General features: G+C 35.3%; 2 protein-coding genes and 2 long non-coding RNA genes across 4 annotated transcripts in view; 2 read left to right on the forward strand and 2 right to left on the reverse strand.

Moving 5' to 3' along the window:
• LOC111419189 (Trissin receptor) overlaps window positions 1–20622 on the reverse strand; it is a 37939-nt gene that overhangs the window by 3231 nt on the left and 14086 nt on the right. The gene's annotated exons all lie outside the window — the stretch shown is intronic.
• LOC111419191 (rhodanese domain-containing protein CG4456-like) lies at window positions 1679–7059 on the reverse strand. Its single transcript, XM_023051967.2, has 3 exons — window positions 6812–7059; window positions 1975–2137; window positions 1679–1919 (listed from the first exon to the last, which is right to left on the reverse strand). The coding sequence occupies exons 1-3, from the start codon at window positions 7005–7007 to the stop codon at window positions 1865–1867; spliced, it is 414 nt and encodes a 137-aa protein (XP_022907735.2). The 5' UTR covers window positions 7008–7059; the 3' UTR covers window positions 1679–1864.
• Window positions 2920–3195, forward strand: LOC111419193 (uncharacterized). Its single transcript, XR_002706917.2, has 2 exons — window positions 2920–3009; window positions 3096–3195. It is a non-coding gene; the product is annotated as an uncharacterized lncRNA (long non-coding RNA).
• Window positions 12052–12329, forward strand: LOC111419192 (uncharacterized). Its single transcript, XR_011640712.1, has 2 exons — window positions 12052–12143; window positions 12230–12329. It is a non-coding gene; the product is annotated as an uncharacterized lncRNA (long non-coding RNA).

The raw sequence follows: 20622 nt of genomic DNA on the forward strand, positions 1-20622 counted from the left end.
AAATTAATTTAAAGGAGCATTAAAACTACAAGATTTCATAAATAAATATAGTTATTAAAAAAAATTAAATAATATTTAATCAAATTAAATTAGTGACATTTCAAATGTTAAAGTTGGTAATGTCAGAAAATTTTAAAAGCGAATTTCAAGTTAATGGAATTGACCAATCAGGAAACAGTATCTTTCAATTTCAACATTAAACAAAGGAAACTTAAAAATTTTAGTGTGGTTTTGAATTTGAGGGAGAGCACACGCAAATTTTGTCTCCTCGAATATTTAAGCAACGTTTTAGGTTATGTAAAAAGATAAATGTTGACATAACCTCAAAAAAAATTGGACGAATTTCTCGGATTTAAAGAAAAAAAAGAAAAGAAATAACCCTAATGAAGAAACATCAGTTTAGTTCCCGTTCCTAACAATCTTTGAATCCCGTACAGTAGACTTATTTATCCTATAATCAACAGACTAAGCTAAGTATTGTTATTTTCAATTATAAATTTTCATTTTACATAATTATAAGTTATAATTCAATAACTAAAATTGCAGAAAAATCCGACATATTGCAATAATTCTTGAAAAAGAAAACACCTTTTTTTCAGTACGGTGTACACGGAACACGTATACCCCGTAACACACAACAGAATATTATTGGGACATATATGTCCCGTTCAGTACATGTATCGATTCCCAAAAATATGTTGCCGCAGCAAACGTGTCAAAACAATATTTACCGATTCGTTTCAACCTCCTTCAGAAACAATTTCACAAGTTGAACTATCTCACATAGTTGAAATAGATTAAATTACTAATAAATACATCTTTTCTTATAACAAATATTCCAATAAAGTTATTAAAGTTTCGTGTGGATGAACAAATAATTTAACAACAAATAAACTTACATATTATTCATCGCAGTTTATTATACCTGCGTTTACGATTCATAAATTTCCCCATTTTCATATGAATTATAGCTTTCCGATTCACCGAGTGCAACCGTTCCATATCATTCAATGTCAAAATTAGATAGTTAATTAAGCACAATTCTACCCAATTCGAATGTTCGGAATTCATCCTCAATTAAAATTGAATTTGATATATCAACTTAGTTAGTGTTTACAATAAAGATTAATGCGTTAATTCGTAACGATTTAAATGTGTTTAAAATGATTTACGAACCAATCTTATTTAAAAATACCGAATTACAAGTTGCATGTTTGCAAACTTCGCGGAAAAGGCGAAAAAAGTTTTTTTTAGTCAAATAAGTTTTCACGCGAGCTAACAGAAAGTTTAAATAACACCTAGTTATTTACAATTCCTAATCGAAATATTTTTTTCTTCTTTAAATATGTAAAGTATTAAAATTTAATAATTTAAACGTAATTCGGAAACCTATTCATAACAAAACGTTTTTAATCAAACTCTTTACCAACTTAATATTTCATTCTCACGTTTCCGATTTGAATACGAAAAGAGAAATTTTAAAATCGCGTACCGAGTTTAATAGAATTTCGTGTTGGTCCAAGTAATAGTCTAAAGTGTACTTTCTTCTGAAAGGGGAAACATTTCAACTCACACTTCCTGAATTCTATTCGTACTACTCTAAAAACCCCCTTTTTCGTTGCTTTTTATGTTCTACTCCTTGCATTTTAAAAATGGCGAAAACAAATATTAAAAAAAATTGTTTGAATTGTCAAAGGATTTTATTCTTTTAATGTAAACAATGATTCTCGTTAGGTATTCAGGCTTTGATCATCCGCCGCTTTCATTTTATGACGTGTTTTTATAGAAACCACTTTATTATTTATGCAAATGCAAAAGTAGAATTTAAAAACAAAAAAAATTAAGTGGTAACATTTTTTTTTAATTAGAATTCGTTGCTTTTAACCCATCCGATCCAACCTCCTTCATAATGACGAACACTAAAATTAAATAATTAATTCATTCAACATTTGTTTAATTTAAATTCATCTTTACTTTTTAAATCCCAAATTTTTAGCTAAATCTAAAGCTTGTTTACTTCGGTTTCCTGTTCTACAAGTAAAAACTAATTCTGTTTCAAAATTAGGTCGAGTTTTTCCGTAATTAATATTGAAATCTTCATTTGACATTTCTTCTAAGACATATTTTAAGGTTTTCACTAAAAAAATCAATAATTTAATAATACAGTAAAATCTAGATGCTAATTAACACTAATTATCTAGAACTAGAAATATGCTGGTTTAACCGAACGTCTCTCAAGACGGCTAAACCCGAATGATTCTAATTTTAGGTATAGTGTTAGTTGTAGTAACAGTGCTAGTATAAAACTAGAACTAACATAAGTCTGTAAAGTTAATTGTGGTTAAGTTACATTAGATGCAAAGAGTTAAAATATTAATAAATTTAGAAATTTTAACGCCCGGTACAAATTGTTGGATTGAAATCGCTTTTGTCCTTGAAAAGAACAAAACGTTCAGCGAAATATAACTAATGACTTAAATGTAACCAAACTATTCAAAGACTAGTTTAAATTTATTGTCTAGTTCTATTTATGTTAAGTCTCGAGATTGCACAATTTAATTTTAGTAAATTTAATTTAATTGATTGAATCTCAACATGTGGTCAACTTTGTTAAACTTCTCAATTTACTAGTCACTTCTAAAGTTTCGTCAATTTGATTGCAAATGTGGACAATCTAGCCGATTGGCCCTTCCCGGAAGAAGGGTTTCTGGACTATAAAAGATGCGTATACCTCTTGGCCTACATCACTGTTACATCGACAACCAAACTGTATAGTTACAAAATTCTATATAAAATTTAAAAAGAAAATTTAGTGGCAAGATTTTTCGCGTAGAGAATTTAACGATGCATCGATTCGTTATGATTCTGGTTGTTTTGGTTGCTTTGAAATTGGCCACAGCCCAATTTAATTATTCACCAGATTGGGGTAAAAGAAGCCAGGGTAATTTTCCGGTGAATAATTGTAAACCTTCAATGGACGCTGCTCTCGTTGTTTATAAAATTATTCAGGTAAGAGAGTTTTTTTTAACAAATTCAGTTTCATTAACGCGTTGTTTTACTTCATTTTCCTAAGTTTCATTGTATTTCTGTTTTAGACTGAAGCTCAAAAGTTGATTGAATGCGACAAAGGCGTTAATTAGTTGGTGAATTTCAAATGTTCTCGTACAATTAAATAAAATTGATAAATATGCAAAATTTGTTTTACTTTTTTAAGTTTATAACCTTTTTTTTTGTTAATTAATTTATTAATAAGTCAATATTTTTGATATAAATTATGTAAAAAATTAGACATCTTGATTTAGGTTATGTTTAAGAATTTTTGCCAAAGAATCCTTTTTAAACACTTTGAATTAATTCATCTTTTATTGTTGTTGAAGTGATGTTAAAATTTTGTATTTTGCCTATTTCACAATTTATGGAGTAATTTTTGCTTTGCAGAAAATTTGCAGAGTTTCAAAATCCAGAAATCAGAACAAATTCAATAAATGAATATCAGAAACTGTTCGATTTCGAGATTAGAGTGATCATAAGACCAAGTGTACAACAAGATTCTGATCTTTTTTGTAACATTTTTTGGTGCTCAGAGGTTCCACAGAGGTGCTGCTTACAAGTTAATATGTTAAACTAAAACTAGAACTAACACTAGCTCCATCAGTAGAATTAACACTAGACCTATAACTTGAAACTTTCGGGTTAAGTGGTGCGTCTTTTGAAAAAATGTATGACGTTTCGGATGCCATGTTGTAAGCTTCTTCAGAAACAAGTTCAAAATATCACTTAGAAACATTTCAAACATTTTTTCAAAAGACACACGGCTTAACCCGAAAGTTTCTAGTTCTAGCTCTAGTGTTAGTTCTAGTTTTACACTAACACTGTTACTAGAAGTAACACTATACCTGAAACTAGAATCATTCAGGTTTAGCCGTCTTGAGTGACGTGCGGCTAAATCCGACTGTTCTTCGGTTTACTCTGTTACTAGAATTAATACTATACCTAGAACTTGAATCATTCAGATTTAAATGTCACTATGTCGCCCAAAACCCAAAACTTTCTAGTTCTCGGTCTAGTGTTAGTTCTAGTTTTAGTTCAATAAAAATATGCAATATAGTGATATCTAGTGATAACTAGCGCTACCTAGCACTGTCATAAGAACTAAAACTAGACCTAGAACTAGAAACATTCTGGTATAGCCGCACGTCTCCCAAGATTGCTAAACCCGAATGATTCTAGTTCTAGGTATAGTGTTAGTTCTAGTGACAGTTTTAGTGTAAAACTAGAACTAACACTAGACCTAGAACTAGAAACATTCGGATTTAGCCGCACGTCTCCCAAGACGGCTAAAGCCGAATGATTCTAGTTCTAGGTCTTGTGTTAACTCTAGTGATAGTGCTAGTGTAAAACTAGAACTAACACTAAAACTAGAAACAGTCGGATTTAATCGCACGTCTCTCAAGACGGCTAAAGCCGAATGATTCTAGTGCTAGGTATAGTGTTAGTTCTAGTGACAGTGTTAGTGTAAAACTAGAACCCATACTAGACCTAGAACTAGAAACATTCGGATTTAGCCGCACGTCTCTCAAGACGGCTAAAGCCGAATGATTCTAGTGCTAAGTATAGTGTTAGTTCTAGTGACAGTGTTAGTTCTAGTGACAGTGTTAGTTCTAGTGACAGTGTTAGTGTAAAACAAGAACTAACACTAGACCTAGAACTAGAAACATTCGGATTTAGCCGCACGTCTCCCAAGACGGCTAAAGCCGAATGATTCTAGTTCTAGGTCTTGTGTTAGCTCTAGTGATAATGCTAGTGTAAAACTAGAACTAACACTAAAACTAGAAACATTCGGATTTAGTCGCACGTCTCTCAAGACGGCTAAAGCCGAATGATTCTAGTGCTAGGTATAGTGTTAGTTCTAGTGACAGTTTTAGTGTAAAACTAGAACTAACACTAGACCTAGAACTAGAAACATTCGGATTTAGTCGCACGTCTCTCAAGACGGCTAAAGCCGAATGATTCTAGTGCTAGGTATAGTGTTAGTTCTAGTGACAGTTTTAGTGTAAAACTAGAACTAACACTAGACCTAGAACTAGAAACATTCGGATTTAGCCGCAAGTCTCTCAAGACGGCTAAAGCCGAATGATTCTAGTTCTAGGTCTTGTGTTAGTTCTAGTGATAGTGCTAGTGTAAAACTAGAACTAACACTAAAACTAGAAACATTCAGATTTAGTCGCACGTCTCTCAAGACGGCTAAAGCCGAATGATTCTAGTGCTAGGTATAGTGTTAGTTCTAGTGACAGTGTTAGTGTAAAACTAGAACTAACACTAGACCTAGAACTAGAAACATTCGGATTTAGCCGCACGTCTCTCAAGACGGCTAAAGCCGAATGATTCTAGTTCTAGGTCTTGTGTTAGTTCTAGTGATAGTGCTAATGTAAAACTAGAACTAACACTAAAACTAGAAACATTCGGATTTAGTGGCACGTCACTCAAGACGGCTAAAGCCGAATGATTCTAGTGCTAGGTATAGTGTTAGTTCTAGTGACAGTTTTAGTGTAAAACTAGAACTAACACTAGACCTAGAACTAGAAACATTCGGATTTAGCCGCACGTCTCTCAAGACGGCTAAAGCCGAATGATTCTAGTGCTAGGTATAGTGTTAGTTCTAGTGACAGTGTTAGTTCTAGTGACAGTGTTAGTGTAAAATAAGAACTAACACTAGACCTAGAACTAGAAACATTCGGATTTAGCCGCACGTCTCCCAAGACGGCTAAAGCCGAATGATTCTAGTTCTAGGTCTTGTGTTAGCTCTAGTGATAATGCTAGTGTAAAACTAGAACTAACACTAAAACTAGAAACATTCGGATTTAGTCGCACGTCTCTCAAGACGGCTAAAGCCGAATGATTCTAGTGCTAGGTATAGTGTTAGTTCTAGTGACAGTTTTAGTGTAAAACTAGAACTAACACTAGACCTAGAACTAGAAACATTCGGATTTAGTCGCACGTCTCTCAAGACGGCTAAAGCCGAATGATTCTAGTGCTAGGTATAGTGTTAGTTCTAGTGACAGTTTTAGTGTAAAACTAGAACTAACACTAGACCTAGAACTAGAAACATTCGGATTTAGCCGCAAGTCTCTCAAGACGGCTAAAGCCGAATGATTCTAGTTCTAGGTCTTGTGTTAGTTCTAGTGATAGTGCTAGTGTAAAACTAGAACTAACACTAAAACTAGAAACATTCGGATTTAGTCGCACGTCTCTCAAGACGGCTAAAGCCGAATGATTCTAGTGCTAGGTATAGTGTTAGTTCTAGTGACAGTGTTAGTGTAAAACTAGAACTAACACTAGACCTAGAACTAGAAACATTCGGATTTAGCCGCCGCACGTCTCTCAAGACGGCTAAAGCCGAATGATTCTAGTGCTAGGTATAGTGTTAGTTCTAGTGACAGTGGTAGTGTAAAACTAGAACTAACACTAGACCTAGAACTAGAAACATTCGGATTTAGCCGCCGCACGTCTCTCAAGACGGCTAAAGCCGAATGATTCTAGTTCTAGGTCTTGGGTTAGTTCTAGTGATAGTGCTAATGTAAAACTAGAACTAACACTAAAACTAGAAACATTCGGATTTGACGTGCGACTGTCTCTCAAGACGGCTAAAGCCGAATAATTCTAGTGCTAGGTATAGTGTTAGTGAAATCTAGTGATAACTAGCGCTACCTAGAACTAAAACTAGAACTAACACTAGACCTAGAACTAGAAAGTTTTGGGTTTAGACACTATTTTGCTATATGTTTAAAAAATTTTATTTTTTAATACTTACAAGGTATATTAATAGATCCCGGTATTAATCCGGTTGATTTTATTTCTTCCGGTTCTCTTACGTCTATAAATAGAACCGTTCCGTTATTTTTTAAACTTTTCACTTCTTCCAAAGAAATCGTTTCAGATTTATATCCGAAAGATTTCATCAAAAAAACAGCGAAGCAAAGAAGAATAATCGAAGCGATTCGTTTCATGTTTTCGTACAAAATAACCTTGACAAAAAGAAGTGATGCCTTTTATTTGGCATTTTCTATAATCGGATCTTTTTTTAGACCGGTTTTAAACAAATAAAAAGTTATGCAACTTTTATAACTCGAATTATTTTTTGTTTCCTAAAAAATCCATTAATTACATAATTTGTTACTTTAATCGATATCGTTTACGGATTAATTACACAAGCTTAGTTTAAATTCGAAATGACGTTTAACTAATTGAATCGAATTTAATTAATCGGTTCATTTAATTTTAATAGATTATTTTATTTCGAACTACATATGTAACGATAAGACAACACATTTACAGTGTTATAAAGTCTCTCAATTATCGTAAACGGTTTTTTGCTTGTCTTCTTGGTTTTATAACCAATTTTGCCATACTAATTGTACTCGTAACCATAAACTTGTTTGTTAATCGCGTTTATTTAGTGCATTTACAATTTATGTTCTGTTTCAAAATTGTACATAGATTAACTACATCTAATTACGAACATTTAATGATCTATTCGTGTAATCGAAAACAAGGGCTTTACGGATTTGTTGAACAATACGAATTTAGAGTAAGATTATGACCAGAATCAAATGAAACTAATTAACCGTGTTAGCAATCCCATTAATGGAACTCTCCTATGGACATAGTCAATTTTATATATTTTAGCGGGTCTAATTGTTTGAAATGTGTTAAGTAGGTTTTAAAGTTTTGTATGGGGGAAAATCGCATACCCAATTTAATCTAGTTGAACAACTTCGTTGGCAATTAAACTTGCTCAATAGAGATTGAGGTTTAGTAGATATGTTGTGGATTAGAATTTGGGTAAAATTTCAGTGGGGACCTTACGATAAAATTAAATTCTTCTTTATATCTTTGAATGGGTGAGTTACAAGTTACATCAAGTTAAATTGGTCACATTAATGCGGGGTAATTCCACGCTGAAAACTTGTTTCAATAGAAAGTTTTTTTGTTTGTATATCTATACCTTTACATTATCTCCTGGTATTTTACTTCTTTTCTTAATTGTTCTCTGTTTCTTGCTCAACTGACATTTTTTCAACTACATATTTTTTAGACAAAATTTTGTTCCAAGACCAAATTCGAGTTTTTTTAAGAGTTTATTGTATACAGTAATTGTTTACAATTCTCTCTTCCTCCATTTCCACGCCCTCGGCTCCTCGGCCCAATCATCCCCTCACCCATCCCTTTGTCTCCTCACCCCCATCACCATTCTCATCCATCGTTTCCCCTCTCCCCCCTCTCCTAAGATCTGCCTTCGGTCCATCTCCTCCTCCCTCAACTCACTGCACCCATTCAGCATATGTTCTAACGTTTCCCATTCCTCTCTGCACAGCCTACACCACCTCTCCTCATCGGCCATCCAGTATTTGTTGGCTCTCTCCTCGTTTCCACAACGGAACCTAGCCACCAACTTTTTCCCTTCCTCATCTCTTTCCAATAACAAGTATCTAGGCAGCCCCTCCGTAATTATGTCCCTGTATCTTTCGTTATACCTTCCCTCTTTTATTTGTGTCCTTCTTTCCTGTCTCTGCACATCTCGGTCCCTGTCTCTCAACTCCCTCCACATTTCCCGTCTACTATTTATCTCCGTTACTGAGTAGCCCGCTCGTCCATAATAGTTGTCTCTGTGTCCTTTCCCATATCTGACCTTTCCCTCTCTAATTTCCCTCCAACACTCCCCCAGGATCCCGCAGCTTGGCCTCCCTTCTATTCTTTCTTCATATTTCACTGCCCTCCTGCCCGCCTCCACCCTGAGCTTATCCACCTTTACCTCTTCCCTCACTATATACCCCGGTGTTTCTCTCGCCACCCCAAGCACCCATCTCCAATATCTAGTCTGCACGTCCTCCAGCGGTCTCTGCTCCCTCCATCCCCATACCTCTGCCCCATACATCATCACACTGCTAACCAGACCTTCAAACATAATCTTCCTCGCTGCCACATTCCTTCCAAAGACTCTCTTCCCCCAACCCCATACTTGTCCCATCACCTTATTCGCCTTTTTTGCCATAGCTATCACATGCGACCCCTCCCTGTTATCCTCCCTAAACACATACCCCAGGTAAGTATACTCCCTAACCTCCTCGATCTCCTTTCCCTCCCATCTCCAGTTTTCTGTTCTTTTTCTCCCACCCTTACAAAACTTCATCATCCTTGTCTTCCCCACATTCACTTCCAGCCCCTTCCCCCTAAAATATCTTTCCAATGTCTTTATCATCTCCTTCATCTCCACCGCTTCTCTCGCCATGACCACGATGTCATCCGCCTACGCTAACATATGCACCTTTCTACCTCCCACCACCAAACCTCCCATCTGCCCCTTCGCCAATCTTTCCTCCAGGTCCGCCGTATACAGTGCAAACAGACTTGGGCTCAGCGGACATCCCTGCCTCAGTCCCTTCGTCGTCCAAAATACGTCGCTCAGCTTATCTCCCACTTTTATCCTAACCATCGTCTCCATGTATATTTCCTTCACTCTCGCAATTAGGTGTTCCGTTATCCCCCTCCTCCCCATCTCCTCCCACAACTTCCCCCTATCCACCTTATCAAAAGCCGCCTTCAAATCTATAAACAGGGCGTACAATTTCCCTCCCTTCTTATCCAGCTCTCTATCTGCCAAATGCTTCAACACATACACGTTGTCGATTGCTCCCCCTTCCCTTCCGAAAGCCTGCCTGCCCATCCGGCAAAATTCCCCCCAACTCCATCTCCTCCTCCAATCTTCCCAGCAGTATCTTCGTGTATACCTTGTATGCTGAGTCTAGTAGGTTAATTCCCCTGTAGTTCTCTACACTTCCCTTATTACCCTTTTATATACTGGGAAAATTACCCCCACTTTCCATCCCTCCGGAATCCCACCCCCTCTCCATACGATATTCATCCCCTCCAACAACTTCACTCGCACCACCCTTGATGCTTCCAACCATGCTTCGTTATGTATCCCATCTCCTAAGCACCGCCTCCATCTCCTCTTCTGCTATCTCCTCTCCCCTATATCCCTCATATCCTCCCAACCCCGTTAGCCTCGTTTCAACCCCTCCCAATAATCCCATAAAGTAACTCTTCCATTCTGTCATGTGTATTTCGCTGGTTATCTTCTCCCTAGCCTTCATTCCTTTTTTGAGATACCTCCAGACCTCGCCTTCCCTTGTTATCCCCCTAATCTCTGCCGCCTCCTTCTCCCTCAATTCTGTTTTCTTTCTTCTGCATAACTCTCTGTATTCTCTCCACAGCCTCAACCTCCTTCTCGCCTCCCTCTTCGTCTTCTTGCACTCGCCATCATACCAGTCGTTTCTCCCCACTTTGTCCCCCCTACGTACACACTCCCTTTTCTGTGTTGCCTCCCGCAAGAATTCGAGTTATTTAGATCTAAAAGAGATAGGACACAAAACAAGAAAATAAATTGCAAAAAAATAAAATTGTCAATCTGTTTTTAGAGATTGAATTTACAATCCCAATAGCTACTACTTGAAATGCAAATTGTTACCGGAACGTTGTTAGTTTCAAAAAAGATAGTGCCAACTACAATTTACGATGGTTTATCACGCCATCCATCACGATTTGCGTTAAGTGAAACGAAGTTGAACCCCCACCACCCCTCATTCCGATCGCTGTGCAACAACGACATTTTTTTCTATCCGCTCCCTATTAGCATCCCAACCATGGTGGATTCATTTCGGTTTTCCTCGATTCGGTTTTGAATTAATGTTTGTTCTAACGGTTTAACCAGCTAAACAATCCGATTTTCGAAATCAATACGAATTCTAAATTCAATAATAGCTGTAACTTAAGCTCGTAAGCTGTATAAACCGTTGCAAACCCGTAATTGATTTTAAAGTTATCTAAGCTTAATAATATAATACACAAAGATCAATTATGTAAAATTAAGTTGATCCGAAATTGATTCATTTTACAGGGAATGATTATGCACAAACAAAATTAATTAGATACCCTGCGGATGTTTCCGCCAAAGTTAATATTGAAATTAATTTGACCCCTTCATTCTCAAAATTTTAATCTCTGTTTTAATGGATAATGAATATTAATTTTTTTAGCGCCTTCTCCCGAAAGCAGATACAAATTTATCTTTATTAATTTAGGATATTTCTTGAAAAAAACTCGTAAATATAAATCAATCATGTAGATTTCTCACGTACAAAATAAAGCAACTTTTCATTTATTTTTTATGAATCGAAACAACTCCGAGATGAGAGTCCAAAAAGAAATTGTTTCGTGATCAGAATATTTTATTGGAATAATTTCGTATCGATAAAATTAATTGAAAGAATTAAATCTCCATATATTTTGGGTAGTTAGAGGAAACTTGTTTACACCCACAAGGATCGTGAATGCAAATGTGTTTTAGATGTATTTTATTCAATTTACCTTGAGCTGGAAATGCACTCTGGGTTAAATAAATCTGTAAAGTTAACTGTGGTTAAGTTACACTAGATGCAGAGAGTTAAAGTATTAGTAAATTTACAAATTTTAACGCCCGGTACAAATTGTTGGATTGAATTTCGATTTTGAAAAGTGGATTGAAAGCGCTTTTGTCCTGATAAAGAACAAAACGTTCAGCGAAATATAACTAATGAGTTAAATGCAACCAATCTATTCAAACACTAGTTTAAATTTATTGTGTAGTTGTATTTACGTTAAGTCTCGAGATTGCACGATTTAATTTTAGTACATTTAATTGATTGAATCTCAACATGTGGTCAACTTTGAATCAAATTTACTAGTCACTTTTAAAGTTTCGTCAATTTGATTGCAAATGTGGACAATCTAGCCGATTGGCCCTTCCCGGAAGGAGGGTTTCTGGACTATAAAAGATGCGTATACCTCTTGGCTTACATCATTGTTACATCGACAACCAAAACTGTATGTTACAAAATTCTATATAAATTTGGTGGCAAGATTTCTCTGCGTATTTAACGATGCATCGATTTCTTATGATTCTGGCCATTTTGATTGCTTTGGAAGTGGTCACGGCCCAAATTAATTTTTCAACAGGTTGGGGTAAAAGAAGCCAGGGTAATTTTCCGGTGAATAATTGTAATCCTTCAATGGACGCTGCTTTCGTTGTTTATAAAATTATTCAGGTAAGAGAGTTTTTTTTAACAAATTCAGTTTCATTAACGCGTTGTTTTACTTCATTTTCCTAAGTTTCATTGTATTTCTGTTTTAGACTGAAGCTCAAAAGTTGATTGAATGCGACAAAGGTGTTAATTAGTTGGTGAATTTCAAATGTTCTCTTACAATTAAATAAAATTGATAAATATGCAAAATTTGTTTTACTTTTTTAAGTTTACAAAAGCCTTTTTTTGTTAATTAATAGCTTTGTTCGTTGGGACTGCACTACTTGCACTCACTTGCACTATGCAGTTTAGTGCAGATGTTGTGTGTTCGTTGGGGATAGTGCAGTTTAGTGCAGTTGCATTCATACTGTTCGTTGGGCCAGGTGCAGTGCAATTTAGTGCAGCCGGTGCAAATTAGTGCAGATTTTGTTGCACCTGCTTTCGATTAAGTTCAATAAGTGCAGTGTAACTAAAATGGCGGAATATTTGAAAGCGCGTTTTGTAATAATTAATATTGATATAAATATTAAGAAATAAAACCTTATAATAATTAATATTTGTTGTATTAAAGAACACAGTACATTCAATACCAGTAGAGGCAGTAGAAAACTACCCCTACTTTTTTGGAATAATTTAAAAACTACCTGTTGATTTTGGCTTCATTAAATACACTTATAGTACATTTAAAAATATTAATTATGTTTTTTCTTATTTAGGGGTGGCTGGGGTTAACTACCCTCACCACCCCAAATTTTTTTTTTTCAAGTACTGCTTATCGATTTTGGTGCAATTTAGCATGTGATTTCTTTATACGTTAAGTAGTACTTTTGAAAAAACTAATAAGGGTTAGTAGTTTGGTATAGAAAATATATTTCGTTAATAATTGAAAAAAATAAAAAATAATAATAATTAATGAATACTAAAAAAACGCTACTAAAAAACATTCTGCGATAATTTCATTTTCCACGAGTATTTCGCTGACAATCTCCTGTTCGTCCATTTCAAATATTATACACTTTTTTTTATAAAAATCTGTTCGTTGGGACCACGGTTTATACACTTTTCTGATCTGCACTAAGTTGACATGACATTGTACTGACTTACACTTCATTGCACTATGACGTCATACGAATGCCATGTCGTATAGAGTAGTGCAGTCCCAACGAACAAAGCTATGTATTAATAAGTCAATATTTTTGATATAAATTATGTAAAAAATTAGATATATTGGTTTAGGTTATGTTTAGGAATTTTTGCCAAAGAATCCTCGAAGCCTTTTTAAACACTTTGAATTAATTCATCTTCTATTGTTGTTGTCTCCTTCTATTTCTAGTTTAGCATTGTCTTAAATAATATTCCTTCCGTGCTATACAGTGATGTTAAAATTTAGTATTTTGACTATTTTGGATGTTTTCAACAATTTATGGAGTAATTTTTGCTTTGCAGAAATTTTGCAGAATGTCAAAATCCAGAAATCAGAACAAATTCGATAAAAACTTTTGCTTTTATGGGTGTTTGACAAATGAATATCAGAAATTTATTTCAGATAAATTATGTGCATAATCGATGACAAGATTAGAGAGTTAAGACAAGATTCTGATTTTAATTCTGACAACAAGATCTTCTTTGTAACATTTTTTGGTGATCACAGATTCCACAGAGGTGCTGTTTACAAGTTAATATGTTAAACTAAAACTAGAACTAACACTAGACCTGTAACTAGTAACTTTCAGGTTAAGCTGTGCGTTTTTTGAAAAAATGTTTGACGTTTCGGATGCCATTTTGCAACCCTCTTCAGAAACAAGTTCAAAATATCACTTAGAAATATTTCAAACATTTTTTCAAATGACACACGGCTTAACCCGAATGTTTCTAGTTCAAGGTCTAGTGTTAGTTCTAGTTTTACACTAACACTGTTACTAGAACTAACACTATACCTGGAACTAGAATAATTCAGGTGTAGCCATCTTGAGAGACGTGTGGCTATATGCGAATGTTTTTAGGTCTAGTGTTAGTTCTAGTTTTAGACTAGCTCTGTTACTAGAATTAACACTATGTCGCATATTTTTATTGAAGTAAAACTAGAACTAACACTGTCACTAGAACTAACACTATACCTAGAACTAGAATCATTCGGCTTTAGCCGTCTTGAGAGACGTGCGGCTAAATCCGAATGTTTCTCATTCTAGGTATCGTGTTAGTTTTAGTTTTACACTTGTACTGTCACTAGAACTAACGTTAGACTTTAGTTCTAGGTATAATGTTAGTTCTAGTAATAATGCTAGTGTAATACTAGAACTAACACTAGACCTAGAACTAGAATTATAGGTGTGAATTTTTCCAAAAAAAACACTGTTTGAGAACGATGAAAGATATTTATTTAATTAATAAATCGGTGCTACGCTACGTTTCGACCAATAAGTTGGTCTTCTTCAGGCACGACGTCTTAGGATGTAGCAAATGGATTTGATCTATATAAATTTAACATCGCAAAGGCAATGGAGATAATTCGTTATTTAGACTACATAATTTTAAGTTAGAGTTTAAAGATTTACATGAGGTTCGAATTCTTTTTTTAACTATATATATATATGTCAATGTGTGTATGTGTGTTTATTAATTATTAATGCTTGAAAATCAGTATTTTGCAAGATGACGACCGGAATACATTTTGCAGAACAGGTCTTGAAATTCTTTTTGACTTCACTGTAACGTGTTCGATGTGTGACTTTGATACTTGATGATACTTGACGTTACAGTGAAGTCAAAAAAATTTCACGACCTGTTCTGCAAATTGTATTCCGGAACACCCTGTATATTTTTACATATTTGGATTTGTCTGTTTTCATGGTTTATAAATAAGTTTACTTTTTGCAATTTGATTCGGCCGTTCTCGAGTTATTCGAATTTTTCTAGAAAAATCTGCTCCAGCAGACATTTGTTCAAAAAATCAGAGAACACTCAATTTTTGGGATATCAATTTAGGATTCAGAATATGCTTAAACAACATGATGGAGTATGTTTTGGTGCCAAGAACGGCTGTCTAGAACGTTTGGTCACTTTACTATGGCACGTTAACTTTTCAAAATTTGGAAGTACCATAACTTCATTTTTTTAAATGGCACCCCCCATATTTTATTACTTAGTCGTCTTCGGCGTCTCATTCTACATCTTTTATATCCCATATGTCCCATACCTAACATTAATAGTTTGGGAGATAATTAGGGCTTTTTGAAAAATGCACACATATCATATGGATATTTAGCCTAGTGTTTATTTTGGCCAGAACCACAGAAACGTAATGACCGGTCTCGCTGAGACACCCTGTATATATATATAGTTAAAAAAAGAATTCGACCCTCATGTAAATCTTTAAACTCTAACTTAAAATTATGTACGTCTAAATAACGAATTATCTCCATTGCCTTTGCGATGTTAAATTTATATAGATCAAATCCTCCATTTGCTACATCCTAAGACGACGTGCCTGAAGAAGACCAACTTATTGGTCGAAACGTAGCGTAGCACCGATTTATTAATTAAATAAATATGTTTCATCGTTCTCAAACAGTGGTTTTTTTGGAAAAATTCACACCTATAATTATACATATACGATGAATATAGAGTCAATATTAGCTAAACTAGAACTAGAAAGTTTCGGGTTTAGCCGTGCATCTCTCAAGACGGCTTAGTTTCTAGTTCTATGTCTAATGTTAGTTCTAGTGATAGTGCTAGTATTATTTATAGTTTTAGTTTAATTAACACCGGCCGTGAAAGTCTTCGTATTTATAAGTTAATATGTATCTAACATTGTATATTATTATGGGTTTATAAAAGCATAATATATTCATAAAAATAAAAATCTCTTCAACTATCTACAACTATCTAAAGCTATCTTGTGGTGTAATTTCGAACTGTTCCCACATCGAACGGAAGTAATATACACGGTGCAAATCCTCACGGGATAACTAAGACTTCAACAAACTTTAACGTACGCAACTACTAATTTAACCAACATTGTGTGTTTAAAATCTTATCTTACTTGTTATTAAAATTAATAAATTTAAATTTATTTTGAAATCTTTCTGAAAATGTGAATAATTTTTTTATAACTTTGAGAACAGAACGAATTCCTTTTAAATATTTATGAACGCCAAGATAGATACGTTTAGTTTCAAATTTTGACGTGTAAGGTAATAAATTTAGTGCAAGGACGTACCTTTTCCGATGATAAGTTTTGTATTGTTATACGTTTTTGTACATATCGATCAAACTTCATGTGTATTATGTAGTCTGTTCGAATTTATGTAACAAAATTTCCTGTTGATTTTATATGGACGTTATTGAGGTTGCTTCATTAAAAAAAAGCTTTAAAGTGTGAGGTAAAACATGAATTCTTTTATAATAATATTTTTTTTAGAGATTGAAAACGATTAAAATGATGTAATTCGTACACGAAGGGATTGCTATTTTTAGCAATACACTTTTAGACCAAAAAATTTACGATTGCACTACGTAAAACGTACTGCCCCGTTTCCATCGACGACCTTCCATAAACTCCGAGGAAATTGCCACACGGACGGTGCCGAAGGTAACGAACGAAACGAACCGAAACGAGAGAAATCTTTTCTTTTTGGGATACCAATAATACTTACTCTGATTGCATCGGCTGGAAAATTGAGTGAATAACAAATTTAAAAAGGTATGGTGGAGGAGCCGGTAATTATAAGAAATAAATTATATTTGCTTGCAAATTTCAAACTTTATTCAAAAACATCAAATACATTTTTATTAACATTTAATTCATTACTCCTTTAGAACAATACAACATTCTTGCAGCTTCGTTCTAAAACAAAAATTTTTTTCAAATAAATTACTTACCTATATTTAATTTTTTTTGGTTTACCTGAATAATTCTCATAATTATTTGAGGGTCAGCGGATGGTCTACAATCGGGATTTGGATTATTCATCGATCGTTTTCCCCAAAATGGGGAATAATTAACTTGAGCCGAACTAATACTTATAATTGCAAAAAAGCAAAGGGCTACGCACAACATTTTTGCCAAAGTTGCCATTTTTCGAGAAGAGTTAACTTTTCTTAATGATAACCAAAAGAGTACTGACGCTTTTCCAATCTCCTACGGTCTCTTATATTTGATCGAAACACCCCCAGAACATTTCTCAATATTCTTGATTACTTAAGTTGTAAGGTTTCTTTAAACCTTATAGAGAACCAATTAAATTTCTTTTCAAAGTTGGTTTATATATAGTTGATAGCTTAACTTTATTTTAAATTTAAAACTACCATTAAAAAAAATTTAATTAATGAATTTTATGAAATATAGCTACGTCATTCTAGGTAATTGAGCTTGTTTGAAAAAGTTTATGATGGAGCTTAAAATGATGGAACTTAAAATAATTAATAACACTAGAAGTTACAAAAATAAATCGGAGTTTATTTTTATTGAATTAATATAAAGTAAAGATAGAAATTCAGAGTTTCACTTTACCAGAAGCGGGAATCGTAAACAAGACACAATACAAAAGTAAACATTTCATCTCGCCTTCGATGTTTACTCAATCATAGCGTTGAGTTAATAGATCTTGCCTGTTTTGTTGACAGCGAAAATTTAAATGAATCGTAAATTAAAAATATACTTATGCTAAAAAAAAAATGGTATAAATATTTAGATTTTGTGGTTTAATATATGATTTTTTATTCTCTTTGAGAATTTTATATTTAAACCATGGCAACATAGAAATTCATTCACAAATTTATTAATATCTACAGGAAAACCTCGATATAACGGATTAATACAAGCAAGGGAGTGTCTGTTATAGCCAAAAGTCCGTTATATGAATAATTTTAATTCGGACACATCGTTGCATCCAGTCTACCTGGGTTTATATTTATACCGAGGTCAGTGGAATCTAAGTGGACTGCTATATCACTGAATCAGGTGCATAGCTCAAAGGGCCGTTCGTGACGTCAACGCTGAATAACAATTAAAGCTATACTATATTTTTACTCGGAGCAATGTGCTCTAGGATAAATCAGATTGTTACTAAGCTATTGTTATTCTGTTACCACAAAATGAAGATTTTAAACTACTCAATATCTAAAAATTGAGGTTGTGCTGTATTCCAAAACATAGTATTCCATGATAGAATGAAAAATGTATCAGATTGACAATTAGCTGTTGCTACGAAGTCTGGAATCACAAGCTTGAGATTATAAGAAAGAACTTATAAGGGCTAAACTTTCTTAATGTATGATAGCTGTATACTGCTAATGTCTACGGAATTGAAACCATAGTGTTAACAACGAAAACTGCAGAACAACTTGGTGTAACCCAAAGTAATGCTGGGAGTAACTCTGAGAGACAAGATTAGAAATAGCGACATTCGCAGAAAAACATAAGTGACAGTGACACTGAGAAAACAAAGAAACTAGAAGAAGTGCAGGAACTCCGGAAAAGAGGTGGACCGATGATGTGAAGGATGTGGCGTGGAAAGAATGGATAATAACAGCAAGACAGACATAAATGGAAACTTTGGAAGGAGTTTATGTCCAGCATTGAACAGATTTAAGCAATATGCTCAAAACTGTTTCGACATGTCCTGCCAATGGTCTGCGGAAGACATAAGCACTGATACTGTGCTATCAATGCCGTCAGATTTGGAGGGATCACTATCAGTGATTAATGCTCGATACCAGATTGTACTGTCTGAACGGCAGTCCTGGATTGAAAATGAAAATTCTCTGGTTCAGGCAGATATTTGCATGTTCACAGATGGATCAAATCGCCGGAAGGGGTCGGAGCAGGAGTATACTGCCAGACACCTCGAATTAAGTCCAACTCCTCCTCCCTCAATTCACTGCACCCATTCAACATATGTTCCAACGTTTCCCATTCCTCCCTGCATAGCCTACACCACCTCTCCTCATCGGCCATCCAGTATCTGTTAGCTCTCTCCTCGTTTCCACAACGGAACCTAGCCACCAACTTCTTCCCTTCCTCATCTCCTTCCAATAACAAGTATCTAGGCAGCCCCTCCGTTATTATGTCCCTGTACCTTTCGTTATACCTCCCCTCTTTTATTTGTGTCCTTCTTTCCTGTCTCTGCACATCTCGGTCCCTATCTCTCAACTCCCTCCACATCTCCCTACCCACCCTTCGTCTACTATTTATCTCAGTTACCGAGTAGCCCGCTCGTCTATAATAGTTGTCTCTGTCTCCTTTCCCATATCTGATCTTCCCCTCTCTAATTTCCCTCCAACACTCCCCCAAGATCCCGCAGTTTGGCCTCCCTTCTATTCTTTCTTCATATTTCACTGCTCTCCTGCCCGCCTCCACTCTGACCTTATCCACCTTTACCTCTTCCCTCACTATATACCCCGGTGTTTCTCTCGCCACCCCAAGCACCCATCTCCAGTATCTAGCTTGCACGTCCTCCAGCATTGCCTGCTCTCTCCATCCCCATACCTCTGCTCCATACATCATCACACTGCTAACCAGGCCTTCAAACATAATCTTCCTCGCTGCCACATTCCTTCCAAAAACTCTCTTCCCCCAACCCCATACTTGTCCCATCACCTTATTCGCCTTTTTTGCCATAGCTATCACATGCGACCCCTCCCTGTTGTCCTCCCTGAACACATACCCCAAGTAAGTATACTCCCTAACCTCCTCGATCTCTTTTCCCTCCCATCTCCAGTTTTCTGTTCTTTTTCTCCCACCCTTACAAAACTTCATCATCCTTGTCTTCCCACATTCACTTCCAGCCCCTTCCCCCTAAAATATCTTTCCAATGTTTTTATCATATCTTTCATCTCCGCCGCTTCTCTCGCCATGACCACAATGTCATCCGCGTATGCTAACATATGCACCTTTCTACCTCCCACCACCAACCCTCCCATTTGCCCCTTCCCCAATCTATCCTCCAGGTCCGCCGTATACAGTGCAAACAGACTTGGGCTCAGCAAGTATTTGCTATTGACATGGGTTCTAAAATCCTTCTGGAGAGAGGTGTGAGATCCTAATTTGTGTTTATTGTAGTTTATATAGTTTATTATGGCTAAAAAAAAGTGGTCGGCAGAACTGACAATCAAATTTCTTGAAGGCTATGAATCTTATCCGTATTTATGGGATATACGTGGCAGTGCTTATCAGAAAATTCTACAATATAAGGACCGAGTAGCACGAAATGAAGCTGTCAGAAGGATAGCTGAAATTATGAAGAAAACAGTTCCTAATTTTGACGAAACCTCGGCAAAAGCAAAAATACCAAGTATACGCAATGCAGTACTTCACCATAAAGCACTTCACATATAAATTTAGAAATTGTGCTTTTTGGCAAACGATACATATATTGCAAAGATGTAGAAGAATCTCCAGAAGCCAAACATCTTAAAGTTGCTTGCAGTTGTACGTGAGCTGGAATTGCATCTCTCATATGCGTATGTTGTTTTTATATTTTAGAGGATACTTGCGTCAACA

This window comes from Onthophagus taurus, chromosome 6, assembly GCF_036711975.1.
Source record: "Onthophagus taurus isolate NC chromosome 6, IU_Otau_3.0, whole genome shotgun sequence".
Taxonomy (NCBI): Eukaryota; Metazoa; Arthropoda; class Insecta; order Coleoptera; family Scarabaeidae; genus Onthophagus; species Onthophagus taurus.

Bases quoted from the DNA above. Each gene is read 5' to 3' on its own strand.
- LOC111419191 (XM_023051967.2), bottom strand. From the start codon at position 7,007: ATGAAACGAATCGCTTCGATTATTCTTCTTTGCTTCGCTGTTTTTTTG. The intron at 2,138-6,811 runs GTAAGTATTAAA...TGATTTTTTTAG, and splicing joins GGGATCTATTAATATACCTT to TGAAAACCTTAAAATATGTC. The intron at 1,920-1,974 runs GTAAAGATGAAT...ATTTAATTTTAG, and splicing joins AAAAATTTGGGATTTAAAAA to TGTTCGTCATTATGAAGGAG.